At 36.4% G+C, this 17,746-nt stretch overlaps 1 protein-coding gene across 1 annotated transcript in view; it reads right to left on the bottom strand.

The window, feature by feature from the left end:
• Positions 1-426: 426 nt before the first annotated feature.
• The window catches only part of GABRG1 (gamma-aminobutyric acid type A receptor subunit gamma1), a 31,491-nt gene continuing 14,171 nt past the window's right edge, over positions 427-17,746 (bottom strand). Inside the window, exons 3-8 of the mRNA XM_058803543.1 lie at positions 12,482-12,702; positions 9,681-9,763; positions 8,363-8,500; positions 8,084-8,236; positions 4,832-5,043; positions 427-486 (exon numbers count right to left, since the gene is read on the bottom strand). Coding sequence (XP_058659526.1) covers positions 460-486; positions 4,832-5,043; positions 8,084-8,236; positions 8,363-8,500; positions 9,681-9,763; positions 12,482-12,702 — 834 coding nt within the window. The 3' untranslated portion in view covers positions 427-459. The remainder of the gene's footprint in view (positions 487-4,831; positions 5,044-8,083; positions 8,237-8,362; positions 8,501-9,680; positions 9,764-12,481; positions 12,703-17,746) is intronic.

The following is a 17,746-nucleotide window of genomic DNA, read 5'->3' as shown; positions in this document are numbered from 1 at the left end:
TAGTGTTGATCCAGGTCGAACAGCAATTGCAGGTGGTTTCTTAAGAAAAAAAAAAAAAAAAAAAGAGAAATATAGTTTTGTGTGCTTTTATCCTCACATTAAATAATTCCATAGGATTTCCCCAGCAATAAAATCACCTTCACTAAAAAATACAGAACTTCTCATAGTAAAGAAAACAGTTTGGGGAGCTTAGAAAATTATGAACTGCTATATGTAATTAGTGCATGCAGGCAAAAGACCATGAACTACTTTCACCTGCCACAGTGAAAATTGGGTTGTGCTGGGATTTGGGAATAGTAGATAATTAGTCACACAGACAGGGTTAGCTGATCCCATCTACAAACACAGACAAACATTTTGAAGTCAGTCACTTCTTGACAACTGGGTCACAACCAAGTCCACAAGCAGGCTATAATCACCACTAACAAAGGAATGATGGTCCTCCTGTCTTTTGGGTCCTTAGGAGACTAAATGTGTTTCTGGAAGCTACATTTTCACCAAAAAAAAAAAAAAAAAAATAAAAAAAAAAAAAAAAAAAAGGTAAGGGGTTTTACACAGCATCTCTGGGGAAGTTTATCAGACTGAGACATGTAAGGCCAGGCTATGCCCTCTAACCCTCAGATATTAAATCCCTAAACAATACAGCCCACCTTCAGAATCCAAGACATGACTCCTTAGGAGAACGCCACTCAAGTCACGAGTGCATTTAGTTCTCAATTCTTACTTTTACTTTCTATGGTCATAACAACCTTCTGGTATCTGATAAAAACTCAGTGTAAAATGTTTTAATTCTCATAGAAAAAATCTGGGTGGCTAATTGCCTAGTACATATAGTGTTTGCTATTCCCTTACTTGTGACTTTTGCCTTTGCACCTTTTAACTCACACTAACACAACCCACATTTTCCCCTTTTATTTCTTTGTTTCTTCACAGTTTTATATGCATCATCCTTCTTTTCCTGATTGTTTCAAAATATATTCTCTTTCCTCATCTGTCCTTTATCTTCTCTTTCTAAATCTCACAGCTGTTTTAAACTATTCCATAATATTCTTTCAACTTACCCCACTCCACATTTGGCATCTTTTCTAAAATCTTCAGACCAAGGAGAACAGTTATATTAACACTACTCTTATACTGTGTTGTCTCTTTTCCACATTCTTCATATTTGGTTATGTAAGGATATAAAACAGCAGGAAAGGAAGCAGTGAGAAAATCTAACTGGATATTATTAACCAATTATACAATATAGAAAATTGAAACACATGAAAAAAATATGGAAAGTGGGAAGCCATCATTTAGCTTCTTGTTATGCTTTAAAGTCCTGTTGTCCCACTTCCTGGGAATTACTTTGGCCAGTACACAGACTTCTATACATTGTTGAGGTGACATTCTTTTGCTTCAGGGGCATTTTACCCAATGTCCTAAGGGATGGTGTTAATGCAGAGCAGTATCCACCATGTTTTCAAATAGCTTTATTTAATAAGTGTCTCTACCAGAGAAAGTTTCACACAGACTGCTGTTTCAAAACTGACTATACATGATGACCTAGGGAGCTAATTATCATCCTGAAGGACCTCATTAGTCTTTTCAGTTATGACAAAATACTGACAATACCAAGAAACAGGAGTTACATGCCTCCATCCTAATTTGAGGCATTGCAAAGAGGGGTTATTTTTACAAAGCATGAAAAATAGGTTCAGGGGTTTTTTTTAATTAAGAAAAAGTCTTTAGTCTGCTGTAGATAAACAGGGAAAGATGCCTATTTCTGATTCACACCTACTCTGCTCTGCTCACTGTGGGTTTTGCCCATGTAAGATTTATGGCATGAGTTATTTCTACTAGTGGGGTAAAAGAGGAATCCTCAATACAGAAACATGATGGGAGAAGGAAAAAATTACAGTACTGCTCTCCACTGTTCACATCACCAACACAGACTGGAGGTGGCTGCTGAATTGCAAGTTTGAAGAGGTGGCTTAAGAGAGGCAGACACAGTCGTCCTGTAGGCTTAACTACCTAAGGGAATACATAAAATATGTCTAAGAGGCAATGAGAGGGAAAAGAGGAAAAAAGACCAACACCTAACAAGAAAATGCCTTGATATAAATTGGAAGAAACTGAAAAAAACCAAAACCAAAACAACAGAACACTCACAACATGTAGATATAGAAGTACACACTGACTTTTTATGGATATGCCTACTGAAATTGTAGATAAAAGAGCATGTATTATGAGATCATTTATAATACAGTCTGATAGGATCAAACCCCAATTATTCTGCAATAACACTAATACCAGTACAAAAGAAAGCCATTGTCTGTGGAGAACATGGCACAGGTGATACACTCATTTCAGGTGAAATGATGATCAGAACAAGATCCATAACTAATTAAGTTTAATCTTTCCTGCCCAAACTCATTATCCTTACTAACGCGGATTTGCATAAGCCAATTCATACTACCTTTCTTGAATGATGCCAGCACATATTTTGTAAGATAATACTGCTGTTATCATTTGCAAAGTCTTGCCATTTTTTCCACAAGATCATTTATTGTGGCTTACTGGCATCAGTTCCTGGAATAGTAACCATTTATTGCATTTTGCAGTAGAAATAAAAGATCTATGCAAGGCAAGTTTCCCAAGGAAAAAATAACTTGTGAGTTTTCAGAAAGAATTAAACTGACTTTGAAAATTAAACTGTTGTTTTGAGTTGCATATCCATAACTACAAGACAAAAATAATTAATAGAAGTCCTTGACAAAAATAAAGGGGGAAAAAGAAAAGAACAAAAAAAAAAAAAAAGAAAAGGATTTGTAATGGTATGACTTATTAACTAATTAGATGCCTTCTTCACTTATTTGGAGCAAGAAAAGTCACAACTTTTTATAAAACATCACCAGAAAAGCTTTTACCAAATTAGAATCCTTGCATCTAGGTACATTAAATTTAATTCTCCCTTTCTTTGTGTAATCTCTTTATTTTGTATGGTCTTATAGCCATAACATGTTTAAAAAACTCTGTGCAAAAAGATTTTTTTTCAACTTAGAAATAAAAAAGCATTGTTTAAGAACCCAGTAAAACACAACTGAACAGTATTTTAGTATTATATTGTTAATTTTAATATTAGTGCAAATTCCAGCTATTTATTCAGTAAGTTTCATAGTTTCTATCTCATCATTATGTTGCATTTAAAATTTTCATATGCACTGAAAATCTCAAGGCCCTTGGCAGATTATTGCACACATGGGTGATGTGTGAACAGATTCTGCAAAGTGGCATTATTTCATTCAATAGAGCATACTTGCAAACTGCCTCAGTGTCTTTCCATTTGTCAGCAGCTGATCTTTAATATCTGCCTGGTTTGAATAAGCAGTACATCCTGATATCTCTGCCTTCTCTGCGTTGTGCATGCCTACTCAGACCTACTCAGCTCCCTGCGTTGTTGAGACCTCCCTGCAGCAGCAACCTGAAATTGAATCTGCTGTGCTGACACTGGGATGCCCCCACATGCTCTCTTACCTTTTACCCTCAAAACTCAACTGTGCCTTTGCCAAAGCCTGTGTTCTCCTTCTGTTCCTCCCACATGTGTTTCTACCACTAACAGGAAGCAGGTTTGCAGTTTCCATTTTCCAGTTTTCCTGACTGTGAAGGATTCCCTGAGGATCACAGTAATATCCGACCAAGGCAGCACAGGGAAGTATTAACACTTCACCACTGGCCTTGTCCTAAACACACAGCTGATCCCCTTGGAACAGCTCACCAAATGAAGCCTAAGATTGCATTTCCCTGCAATCAAGCCCCAACAGCCTCAGTGTCCCCATAAAAGAGAGGCCCACAGCAGGGCTGCTCAGAATGGGTGCACCAGTCCTTGCCAACATGGGCTGCAGAATGGATATGGCTCATAACAGGATTTCTGCACTTCCATACCTGCAATTACTTCTGTAATTTCTTATCAATTTCTGTTTCACCTCATACAGAGCTGGTATTCAGCCTTCATGCAGAAAAGACAACTGGTATTATGGTTCAGATATGTACCTGCATCTTTTGACGAGATGATTTGGAAAGGGGCTTTATAACATTTTCCTTTATCTTATTCTCTCCAATGTTTTCTTGCTTTAAAGACTACCTTTAAGTATTTGTACTGACTTCCAACAAATTCTTTGGAAATTACAACACTTTTACTACACAAGCAGAAAGACTCTTAAAATTGAATAATACTTGATCCTGAGATGTGTAGAGGTTTACCATAAAAACATCAACTTGTAAAAGCAGAAGGTTAATTTAACCAGAAAGAAACATGGAAGCCAATTTAGAAAAGAGTTAAGATAGAATTTCTGTAGTGGGATTCAGAATACTGGCCAATAACAAGCATTTTTTCCTTTGCAAAGCTTTGTAAGACTTCAGTTAGGTGATGCAGATCCAAAGAAATCCTCATACCTTCAGTTCATGCACATTATCTTTACTGCTACAGTTTTAGCTGTGGTCTGCCAGGGACTGTTTTCAGAAGCCCTGTGCCCCTGCAGAACCATCTCCGTGGGCACACACTTCATGGGCAGTTCTAGAAGCACCAAGGACATGGAATATTATATCAAACCACTCTCCACCTTAGGCTCATGTGTCCTCATTCACATATGTGAAATCACCTAAACCCTTTGCTTACTAGTTGTATTTACATAAAATTAGTACAAGCCCCTAATTGCAAAAAAAAGAAAAAATAAATATTAGTGTTAATTATCTTTCAACATTAGCTTTTCTACTTAAGAAGCAGTCATTCAAAATGAATGGTACAATAAAAACCACTCTGTATTTTTTTTTCCTGTTTGCCTAAACTTACTGATGGCTTTGATTTTGCCTTCTTTTCTTTTCCTTTGACCCCTTTTCTGTTGCTGGTAAAGTAATGTAAGGTGCCGTATTCCATCAAGGCAGCAAACACAAAAATAAAGCAAACTGAAACAAAAAGGTCCATTGCTGTCACATAGGAAACTTTTGGGAGTGACTTCCTAGCAATTGTACTCAGCGTTGTCATGGTCAGCACTGTTGTGATCCCTGCAAAGAAAGAAAAAAAGACAGAAAAAGGAAACGTATAGGTAATCAAATCATATTGTCACCAAAAAAAGTAATCATATTAGCTCTTATTTAATTGATGTGTCATATAAGGAGTGACCCACAGGAGGGGCCAGGGGGTTCACCACTGATTACATTCATGTACATTGGTGCTATGGCAAGAATCCCTCCCTATGGACGCAGCATCCTCCCTGGGATCATAGAGAAAGCAGCACATTTCCCCTTCCCTTTAAATCCATCCTATTTTCAGCTCACACTGAACAAACAATGAGATTAAGTTTGTGAAATTTTATAAATCTGACATGAAGTGTACACATAAATACAGTAGAAAAATGGGTACAAATAAGCACACAAACTTTATAGGCACAAGAAAGTCCCTTAGCTCAAGCTATTAAAATGTTAAAAAGAATGCATTCAGAATTAAAAGATGTATTATGTATCAATGATTTCAAGCTTTTGGTAAACAAAAGAAAAATTAATAATGTTTCCAATTGTCTCCTTCTGAAGAAGACATAGAAGATCAAATTTGATGACATTCACAGCTTTCTGGTCTCATTGTCTAAGTTACCAGATATGCTTTCAACACTGTGTCCTAAGTAATAAAAAATGTTTCCCCTGATTCTCTTACATACAAGCTAATTAAAAGAACAAACTGGCCTTAATAACTATGTGTTCAAAATATATGCTCAATTGTACCACTCTTCATTAGTTTAGCATTTACAAGGTTTTAACACTTTCTTCTTATATTTGATGCTTCAGGGAGATGCAAATCCATTTACACAGTAGTCCAAAATTAAGTGTGACCTTTCCTTTGAAGAGCGATACTTGAACACACAAATAATTTGTTATTTACATGCACAAGATTATTTAAAACTAAAACAAAAACAACCAAAACAAAACAAATAAACAAAAAAAAAAGCATTACACCAGGCAAAAACTGTCTATGGCTCACAAATCAAAGTATGGAATCACTGGTCACTATGGACTGCTCCTGCAGCAGGAAGGCAATAGTATTTTTCCAAGAGATTTCCCAATGAAATCATATGCCTAAAGGGGCAAACAGATAACCAGTGTTCTTCAAAAGTGCTTCACTCCCACCAGATACTTTTGAAAACTGATTTGGCATTTCCTCTGTATAACTACATATTTAAATATCTGTAATCACCCCAAATCTTTTGCTCTGGGAAACCACAATCTTCCAGGATCTTCCAACAGATATGAGAAAAAAAGGTCCAGCCTTTTCAGGGTACCAGACCCCAGCACACCTTACAGGTGGGAAATGGCACCCACCATTCCCTGTACCAACATCCATTCAGAGAGGACAAAAAGAGAAATTTTTCCAGCCTTGTCTGCTATGTGAAATGCATAGGGGGCTGTCACAGGGAGCAAACCTTCAACAGCAAAACAGCTACCTGCCATAATAAACCTGGCTTAGGTTTGGCTTTCTTGTATTGATTTCTCTTTCCATAGAATTGTGTCTATTTGACAGGTACTCTCTTTCTCCTTCTCCAGAACATTTGCATGTAAGAAAAGTCATCCTACAAGCTGTCAAGCGATGGATTTTACATGTTTACAAGAAAGGAGTTCAGAGTTACCTGCAGGGAGCTGTAAATAACATATTACAAAAGTTTGTATTCCATCTCGAGTAGATGAAGGCTAGTAATGCTGAACTGAGAGCTTGAACTCTTCAGCTTAACTGTGACATCAGTTTCATGGCATATAAAAAGTACTTTGTAAAAACAAAAATCTGGATACAGAACTAGAAGGATACCAACAGAATCCACAATGATGTTCAATGAGTCAAAGAAATCTGATGAAATTTCTGCATCAAGTTTTAAAACTATCAAAAGTAATTTTCACTTATTTATTCAAGACTTTAGACTCTCTTCACTAAATTTTTCAGCACTTTCAAACAACATAGAGTCCTAGACTGAGATTTTCTTCCCTTACCTTTTCATTAGGCTACTGAGCCATGCTTGTTCTTGCTTACTTTCTCTCTTGACTCATTAATCTGGCAGGTCCAGTTTCAGTGGGAAAGGCAGGGAGTTAAAGTGTGGGCTCATGCTTCTGGTAGCAAATGATCTTGTAGGGTGGGAATGGTGTGCTCACAGCAATACAGCTGATCAGGAAAATTAACTCACATCTCTAACTTCCTAAGATAGAACTCTCAGCTCTTGACCCCAAAATAGGTCAGACTGCTGTCACTAGCTCTGCTACAACTATCTGTCCCTGCTAAGCTCAAAGCTGTGTCCTGTGCACTCTGTGTACCCGTTTATTAGGCTTTATGTGGGGACTGCAACTTTTCTCCAAGGCAGCACAGGAATCCTAAATAGTCAAACTTAGCAGACTGATGCTGTGCTGAACAGGTCAGCCAAGATGGCACTAACACATAATTATCTTCGTATTAGAACTTGCAAACACTTCAGACTGTCTGTAGTAAAAACAGGAGTTTTTGTGAATTATAGACCTAACTTCTTGAAGTGTAACTTTGGTTGCAAGTTTTCTGTCCTATCCTCAGTCTAAAAGAATAATTGAATCATTCTACTAAAAAAAAAAGCCAAACAAACAAAAACAAACAACCCCCCGAAACAAACAAACAAAATCCAACCAAAAACCAATGCCAAGAACACAAAAAAAACAACGTAAAAACTAAACCAGATTTTTGCCATTTTTGGTCATGTAGTAATGACTTCAATTTGTTCCATGACTCTAAGTGTCAGATTAATAATTGCCACATGACGGTCCTCGGAGATGATAAAAAAACATAAAAAAAGAAAAAACATATTTATGTGAACAACAGCAGACTGACAAACTTGGATCATGATTTCCATGCTCAGCTTTGCTTGCTTAAACTCTGCCACGCAACTACAGCAGGATTCTCCTACTCCCAATGTTGCAGTTCAAGAGAGAATGACCAATGGTCACAATCTGAAGGGGAATAATTGTGGGAAAATAAATGTGCTACACATTTGTTTTCTTTAGGAGCACCAGATCCTTCAAGGCTTAAAAAAGACATCCTTACCCAGAGAAGTCCTTGCAGGAACTGCATCCTTATTGATCCAAAATGACACCCATGAAAGAACAACTGTGAGTATACAAGGAATGTATGTCTGAATAGTAAAATATCCCATACGTCTGCTGAGATCAAAGAATATTGTCATAATAATATAATCACCTAAAAATTGAAAAAAATAATAAAATATATTTATCTGACATATAATATGGTTTTCAGTTTTATCTTCATATGTTAGTTTTGATCTAAATAGATATTCACAAAATAAAACTCAACACTTTGCCTTACCAGACAAGGTATGAGAAATTTCAGTTGTGTTTCGTAGCCCTACAAATGCAAACTGATACAATCTCCAGTATTTTGGATCTGCCACTTCAACAGAGGTTTTCTTCCATTTGTATTCAATTTCATTCCTGGGATATCCATCTAGAATGAAACAAAAAAATCAAACACTAAGCCATAGAATGTACACAGAAAGCACATTTTATGATCTCTGAAGTTTCTTATAAATTAAAACAGAGCTGTACATTAAGTGGATTTGAGACCATCTATATTCCTTTTGATACACTTAAAATTTAACCACAAAATAAATGGTCTCAATTTTAAGTCAAGGTAAATGTACAATCAACCAAAAACTGTGTAAATACAAATGTTTATAAAATATCTACACGGTATTCTCAAACTCCAGTAATAAAAACTGGCTCAGAATCATCACTATTAAAACATAAATGTCATTACATTATCATTAAATTATCAGAAAGAGCTCAAAAGTACACTTCTTAGTACATAATTTGATTGTTTAGGGAAGACCACCTGATAGAAGTCTGTAGCAATACAGGAGCTGGCCTCTTCTCCCATGCAACAGGGTGACAGGACATGGCCTCATGTCTGCATCAGGGAGGTTCAGGCTGGATATTTGGAAGAATTTCTTCACTGAAATGTTGTGAAGCATTGGAATGGGCTGCCCAGGGAAATGGTGGAGTCACCTTCCCTGGAGGTGCTCTAGAAACAACTGGACACGGCACTTCATGCTACAGTTTAGTTGAGATGTTGGTGTTCAGTCATAGGTTGGACTTGATGTAGGAGTTTTTCTCCAACATTAATGATTGTGTGATTATAATAGCACAATTCTCTAGGATTTTTTTTAACATAGTTTGCATCAAAAATAGAGCCTGAAGGTAGTGGTTTTGCTCATATAAACTAAGTTCCACTGAAAGGAAAAGGACTTCTACTGATTCAGCATTTATAGAAGCAAGTTGAACAAGACATATCTTATTCTTTCCTTTAAGTACACCATATGGAACTAATTCAAAGTTGCAGGAATAAGGAAACAAAGTTTTTCCAGGACAGTGCATTTCCATTAACTGTAATAGCCACTGTATTAGACTCCTAAGTAAAAAGACTATTTTTAAAGTTGCAAAAAATACATGTGATTCAAGTAATTAATTAGTGTATTAAATAACACAATAAATCCAGTCAAAACATGAATGGTCGGTTCTTTCTTTTGCCTCAAGGCTTTAAAAAGGAAACATTTGCTCTCCTGATGACAAAATTTAAGTAAATATATAGCTGAATGTAAAGAGGACAAAAGTATTTTACCACGTACAGCTTGAAAACTCCAGAGGACAAGAATGTTCATCCATAGGAAAATTATGAAGCTGAAGATAACATTCAGCATTAATTGTCAACCTAATTAGAAAAGGAAGGGGAAGAAGAAAATAGGTTATATTCAAGAATTCAGATACTTTATACTACATAGTAAATAACATACACTGAAATAAATTATGCCAATTAATGGATATTATGAATAGCCTCCTGTGTATCAGAAAAACAACATCCAGTATTAGTACCAAAGAACAAAACAGGAATTATTATTGCATGCAATTTGAGAATCTGTGTTGTTTCAAGTGGTATTTCAAGCCATTTCCAAAATTTCAATTGATTTTGAGGCATCTCTCAGCTCTACAAAAAATAGGGGATAAAAATTAGGGTCTGAAGACAGGGGAAAGAGAGATTATGATAGCACAAAAAGGAAGTTTTTGTAGAACACATTTATGAAGTCACATTGCATTTGCCATCATTGTATCTGGTGGCTTTGCATAAGAGAAACATTGTGGGGCACATTGGACTTGCTCTATACTCATGGAAGCAGCTCTGGTGAAAAAAGCATTTGGATAGGAAAAGCAAACTATGTTTCTACCTGTTTAATGTCTAAGGCATTCAAATAATTTACAACTTATAAACATTTTAGAATTGATTTAGGACTCATAACTGTCTGGACTAAATCCCTTTCTGCTTTTGAAAATGCTATCATGAATTTCCACATGACTTCCAAGGAATAAGTGGAAAACCCAGTCCTGCTACCTTTCACTAGTAAGCCAAAGCAAGGGGCTAGACTTCAAACTGACTTCTTTGCATTTAAAATACCTCCTCCTTTGTTGGCAACACTGTATAGAAAGGCAGAATGTCTTCTAAAATCAACTTTAAAAATTGCCATAATGCTCACATACTTTAATGTGTGCAATGCTTACATATTAGACAAGAGATAGGAAAAGGCTCTAAGACATGCTGCCAGATAGTTTTACAAGTCTCTGAACAAAGTATTTATTCTACACAAACTGCCACTATGACCTGACCAAATGTTTACAAGGAACCTGTGAGAGAGAGGAAGAAAGACCCTTCCCCACACTTTCAAGCAGAATACTTGCATCACTATGGAGATGCTTTTCAAATTTGTCAGCTATGATCTATGCATTTATTGCCTTTACTTTCCACTTTCAATTTTTGCATAGTTAAACACTCAAAGAAAAAGAAAACAAGCTGAGCCTTGTGTTCAAAGCACCACAACTAGATCTGGAATCACAGATGGTGCAACGGACAGACCATGGGACACCCTCAGAGGAGATTCAGTAAGGCTGGTTCATATTTTCACCACGTCTGCCCCCTCAATTACCAACAAGGAAAGAGTGGTGATACAGGACAGCCCACGGACCTGGAGAACTGTCAGATCCCATTATTGTTCCTTCAACAAGCCAGATATGAACCTCTCAAATGTTGTTTTACCTTAGGTCAAATTCAGGCCATATATTCACCCATATGGATGTTTGTGTGTTGCAGTGCAGAGTAACAGCGTGTTCTGCTGTTCTGTTGCCAGCTCATTGCACTTTATTTCTCATGCTCTGACACAATAATTCTAACCTATTGCTCTTTGAGGGCTCACATGATTTTTTACTTTGAATCTCTTTAGAAGAATTTTTTTCATTGAAAATGAATGGACAATGGAAGGGTAAAGTCCAAGTATGACTCTACAATTGCTAATTAGAAAAAGAAAAAAAAAAAGCACGTCAACAGGAGAGGCTCTCTAGAGACTTTTATAAACACCAGCTGGCATAATAAACCATTTAAAAAGTGCTCTTCAGGGATGTCTGTATGCTCCCAAATAAGCACAATAAGAAAAAATAAAGTGAAGAGAATCCTTGTAATGCATTCTAATTCTTACATTTGATACATGAGAAATTTATACATTGTTCATACAACATATACTGCATATGAACAGAGCATAAATGATTGAGAAGAAAGTAAAGTGCCACTTTCTGTTTTAAATAGATAACTAAATAAACAAACTCTTAAGAGCAAAATCATATTTATGGCATCCTCTGCATAGACTACTTCTTGATCAACCCCTGACTTATTATAGGATTTGTTCAGCATATTTAGAAAATATGACAGAGATGACCCTAAAATACTTTCTGTAGACTACAGCCTTTCACGAACTGTTTGAAAAGTGACTCAAAAAGCAGTACAAATAGCCTTAAGGTTAAAAGAAGCACAAGTATCTCCCATTTGCCAAGTAGAATTATCACCAACATGTTTGTTTATGCCTATTCTGGATGAATAGATCTGCTGATTTTAATTGCTTACAAGCATACAGATGTTAAGTAGTACATACAGGGCTGGGGCCTTAGCTTTAATCAAACTTTCAATCAAACATTATTTGAAGCATTTAATATTTTACTTACAGAATATCATTTGGTGGAAATTAGATTTTAAAGTATTTCAACCAAAAATAATTTATCTGCAATATATTAGTGACAGACCGCCTAGATGCTATATACTATATAGCATCCTTTTTTAAATCTTGCCTGTACCTAAATGAGATCAAAATTTGCTATTACCTTCACTTGTCCTTAGTCAATTATCTCCGCATTATATTTCAATACTATTAATTTAATTTTTTCATGATCAAATGATCTTTTTTTTTTTCTTGTTTAATCAATTCCTTGCAAATTCCTATTGTCCATAACAAAAGAGATGGCAGGAATTTGATTCATATTCATTATTTTCATATTCCTGATCATAAAAGGAATATGTTTTGATTATTTTTCTACCCAAATAATAAAAACCCACCTTAGAGTGTACAATACTCTTCCATCGCTCCAGATTCGAAGCAAACGGTTTGGAGTTGTAATCCAGTGAGCATCAGATTTCCTTGAGTTCCGGAAGAAAGTGTCTGGAATCCAGATTTTTCCAACCATATTGCTATTAAGCATAAGCACCTTCATTGAGCTGTTAAATTTTAGACGACTGTCATACCAAGTCTGGGCAAAAATTATATCTATAGTGTATTCCTAAAAACAGAGAAACAACCATATCTATGTTTACGTTTCCCAACGTCTGCAAGCCAACTGTTTTCTGACTCGTATACAAATCCGAAGCCACTTGCTCTATTCTCTTTTGTATTACCATTTGCATAGCAGACAGCAGCCAGTGAACCCAGAATGAGAGACAAAAGATGCACACAGCCTTCTGTCGCTACCTCCTCTCCCCTGACACACACTGATTACTTCAGGAAGAAGGTATGTGATGGGAGTGTAACTTGGAGGTTCCCGCATACTGCAATCACCTCTGGGGGCCCTGGACAGAAATTTAAGGGCAACCTTAGTACTTCAAGGTTAGACTATGTTAAGAGAGATATACTTTTAAGAACCAAACAAAGAAAGCTTTCTATGTTTTCCTCCAAACTTTTCAACACACAAGTTAACATTTTTCAAGAAATTTCAGATTATGAAGAATTCATTAATATATGGAAATCAAACATGCCAGTTTGCAGAACTATCTGTTACCATCTGCCTTGTACACCTACCAACATACACACAAAAGTATACATAATCATAATCAAGAAGGAAATTTCCCTAAAGAAATTCCACTTTACTTGTTAAAGCCTCAAGGAAGTTCCTTCTGTAATAGAAAATCAAATTCCTCTGTAGACTTATGGCCAGAAAAGAAAGGTGAAAAACAAAATAAATAGATAAAAGGTAACCCCATCTTATGAAATAATTCTTGACACAGTAAAACTTGAGAGGGATATCAATACAGATGCATAAAAGAATTTTTCTTTTTGAAGAATCCAGCCAGTTGTTTCTGCACTTCAGCAGCTCTGTGTGTTGTCAGAGCTCTAGACCATACTCTGACCTTAATGGCAACAGTCTCAGTACCCCATAGCAGATGTGATCTTTCCTGCATGGCTGCCCCATGAGGGCTTCAATGAGAACTGGGCAGCTCCCCTGCAGGGAAAGAGCTGCAGGCCAAGCTGAAACATTTGGTGCTGGTTGTTCACCTCTCAGTTATGGGTTGAATGGACAGGAGAAAGCGAGGAAGAGATGGTGTCCACACTCTTGCTTGAGCCAAAGGGGTTAGCACTTGTTTAGTTGGTCAATAAAAATCCATAGTGTAGTCAATCAATTCTGTTTTTAAATGAAAGCTAAAGGCTTTATTGATTGGAGTGGATTTTTTTGTTCATTTTCCTTTTAAGCAATCACAGCGGCCAACTGTACAAGTTGCAGATTCCTCACTAGCTTCAGCAACTGATACCACCCATCTCTTCGGAAAGTTTGAGAAATTTGGCACTTCATCCTTGAGAAGTACCAGGGCAGATATTCCAGGACTATCTTAATCTCTCTTGATTTTCCCACCTCTCCAGATGGGAGAAGTACAAATTCAGGAAACAGATATGCTAGAGGGAGGTTTCCTCTTGCTCTATGATGTATGGCAGATGAATTACCACCTGGTAACTCAGTGTTTTCCAAAGGTTATGAACAAGTAATGCATGAGGCAAACAGTGGAGAGAGAGAGAGATCAAAAATACTATAAAAATGAAGTTTTAAGGTGACTTTGTTCTAAAACTTTGCGTATTTCTTGAGAGTCACTGCCAGCAGAGGAAGATTCTGAAGGTCAAAACAAGTCCTTGACTTATTTCTTCTTCTGCAAACAGAATTCCAGGTACCTGTGAAAACCCTGGACCTGTTTAACCTTAAAATTCAACTTTCTGTGCTCATTTGTAGTTACAACTGAAAATGAAACTTGTCTTGCTGTAGTATAAAGGAGAGCCCAAGGCAGTGCACAAGAGAAGTGTTTTAATGGGCTTTAATGGGACAGAATGAACAAAGATTTATGCATTGCCTTTACAATACAAATAGGAGAAATGAAAAAAGAAGTGAGCAGAATCAACAGACATGATGAAATGTACGAAAAGTGAAGACCATCTGAGTTTGAAGGTGCTACTCTTTGCAGCCACTTCACAGTAGCAATGCCTCGTTTGAAAAAAAAAAATTATCTAAGTCATTATAGTCAAATCCACCCAAGCAAGAAAACACAGCTTGTTATAGAATACCAGCCACCCTAATAAATTAGACTAAAAAAGGAAGATTATTTTGAACACAAAGAACAAGGGAATGGCCTCAGCAGACTCAGATGCTTGTATTCTTTTGCCTTTCAGTTTTAAATGTGCAGGTTTGTATCCTGCTAACTCCAAACAGCAGCACTCTACCAGCTACTAAGCAGAAAAATAGTTCTATCACAGATTAAACCAGCATGTATTAGAGGAGCTGTTTAAAAAACCCTTGGGGTAAACAAAAAACAGAAAAAACCAACCAAACAAACAAACAAAAAAACCCAAACAAAAAAAAAACCAAGAATAATTCTCCATGATACATTTATAACTGTTCAAAAATAACCCAGTACACAATAATTTAGCGTCAGAAAATTAGTAATGTCTTGTTTCCAAGCATCTTGCTGAATGTCAAAGGAGATCCAAGTGCTAGCCTCTTGTAACACACCTGAAGAGACTTGTCCTCCTTGTAAAAGCTCACACTTCTGCACTCAGACACATCCTTCTCCCTCTCCTGGAATCAGCCAACTACAGGCATAATCCTACCATGCATCCCACCTGAAAGACATGGACTTGCAGCCTCATGGTGGGTGGCAGCAGCAGCTCACCCTGCTCTTCAGCAGGGACCCAGAGACAGTGCTCTGATTTCACCCAAGAACATTTATTCCACGTCTACCATTTGCCTTGGTGACATTACTACCTATTTCTTCAGTGTATCTATTTATCCTATGCCTCCCAAAGACCTCTCTGAGGGTACATAACACATATTGAGGCAGCATATATTCTTCACAAAATGCATCTTACATGTGATCACATTCTTACCCCAAAATATTTACTACTTCCTTTTAAGAAGGGGAAATCTGGGTCCCTAAAAGTTATTAAAAATAAGGCAGAAAAATCACCATACTGTCTTTTCTTGGAGTACTTTATTTCTGAAACAAGATTAATAAAAGCCCTATCTTTTTTCAGAGATTGCATAAGCAAGCATAACAGCAACAAGATTAATGCAATATTCTTTTAGTGCAACAAATCTTTCTAGCCAACAATCTTGCTTTCCTTATTTTCTTACAAAATTTAAAATTAACACTCCTATCAATTCTACTAGTCTTTGATGAAACTCAACATTTAATGCCACTGTGCAACTATAAAAATTGGTTTAGTATCCTCTCTTTCAAATTAAACTAATGGCAAAATAGGCATGCAGAATAAAGTGGAATCCATCTATGGCTGTGTTAGTCACAGCTTATTCATATTTAACCTCACAGGGTCCAAGAACAATGGCACATATTGGCTCCTATTTGGCATTTGATTAAATCTGTGAGTACTTTTTATTCACAGCTGGCATGAAGTGCCCACCTGCCTAATTATTTGCAGATAACTTCAATCCTCCTCCATCTCTTTCCTCTCTAAAAGATCTTAGCAAACTCCAAAGGCTGGGAACAGTGTGACTAATCAGAGATTACCATTAAAGGGCCAGGCAGGGCACAAACTGTGGCTGCTGACAAACAGATTCATGGCCTGAGTTATAGTCATTTAATATAAAAAACCAAGTACTTCAAACAAAGCAGGAACAGCTACTGAAGGGGGATAAATAAAATCCTCAATATGTTTCATTGTCATGAACAGTTCAATTAAAGTCAGACTTTGAAAAAGGTCAGTGGATTGCTTTTTTTAGTTACTGGAAAGCTGTGAAAGAAAGAGAGGCAGATATCATCTAATACAATTGTTTCTCTTTATAAACTGCAGCACACAAATTCTAATATAATATCAATAAGGATAGGAAAAAACGTAGCAAAAAAAAAAAAAAAGGATTCTTATTTTTCCTGACAGTCCAACAACTGATTTGATATTCCAGAATAAAAAAAGAATGGAGAAGGCAAGTAACAAGTAGCTAAATTGTTGGCTGGATTATGTTAAATGCAACACATTTTGTCTGAGAACAGAAGAAAGTTGCCTAGTTCTGTTTTCAGAAACAGAAAATCAAGGCAGAATTCCAAAACCAAACTCAGAACTAAAAATTTTTTTGCAAACTACAGACTTACAATACAGCTAATTACCAGCGAATTTAATAGAAAAATAAAAAAAAAATATTCCTATCATTTCATCTTTGCTCAGAAACCCACCCCAGCTTTTCTACCAGATCCAAAATTTTGCGTGAAGGGCACCTCACTGTTCCTGTAATGGCACATTTTGAAATCTGCTTCATATGGGGCGTCTCAAAGCAGTTGAACTAACAACTTGATATGACTTTAGTCAGGTGTTGTATCATTCTATTCAGCATTCTAATTTCTTAAACTGGAATTTAATGTCAGTGAGGAAGGGAATTTTTCAAAAAAAAAAAAAAAAAGAAAGGGAAACTAAACAAAGCATTCTACCAGCCTAAATGTTTTCACAATAAGAGATGTAATTTAATACTAAATACCAATTTAATACTCTGATGGAAAGATTTTAAAAACAAAAATCGTCATAAACAAAACCAGTAACCACATGCTTTCCTAAGAGGCAAGCACAAAATAAAGCATCAAGCATTAGTCAATTTATCTTCATCTGCCCAGGGTGGTGCCAATAAACACTTGTAACCTTTACCTTTTCCCTCACCCAAATTTCTTTGAACATCAATAAGGGGCTATAAAGTAATTTATTAAAATACTTAACCTATCCTTGATGTATAACCTTTCTTAACAAAATGTTGAAAATGTGGCTACTCTGCATGGTCGGTTACTTTAAAAGCCCTTTAAAGAGTTTTTGTTTAGCTGCTTCAGGGCCAACAATGGTTTCAGAACTTTGTCCCCATGGCTGAGACCAAAGAAAAAGTAAAATTTTTTTGGTTTATTAAACCATTTTTGTTTGGTCTCTAAAGCAATCTGAACTTACTGACCTTAGGGTGAAACCTAACAGATCCAACAAACCACAGTGGTTCTGACACATACCTGTAATATTACATTAATGATGCTGCAGCCATGCAATGAACAGAATTCATGCAGTGAACAGAAGTGCATTGTCTC

This window comes from Ammospiza caudacuta, chromosome 4 (genome assembly GCF_027887145.1).
Source record: "Ammospiza caudacuta isolate bAmmCau1 chromosome 4, bAmmCau1.pri, whole genome shotgun sequence".
Lineage (NCBI taxonomy): Eukaryota > Metazoa > Chordata > Aves > Passeriformes > Passerellidae > Ammospiza > Ammospiza caudacuta.
The sequence above is the reverse complement of the archived record's forward strand: the minus strand, read 5'-3'. Positions and strand labels throughout refer to the sequence as shown.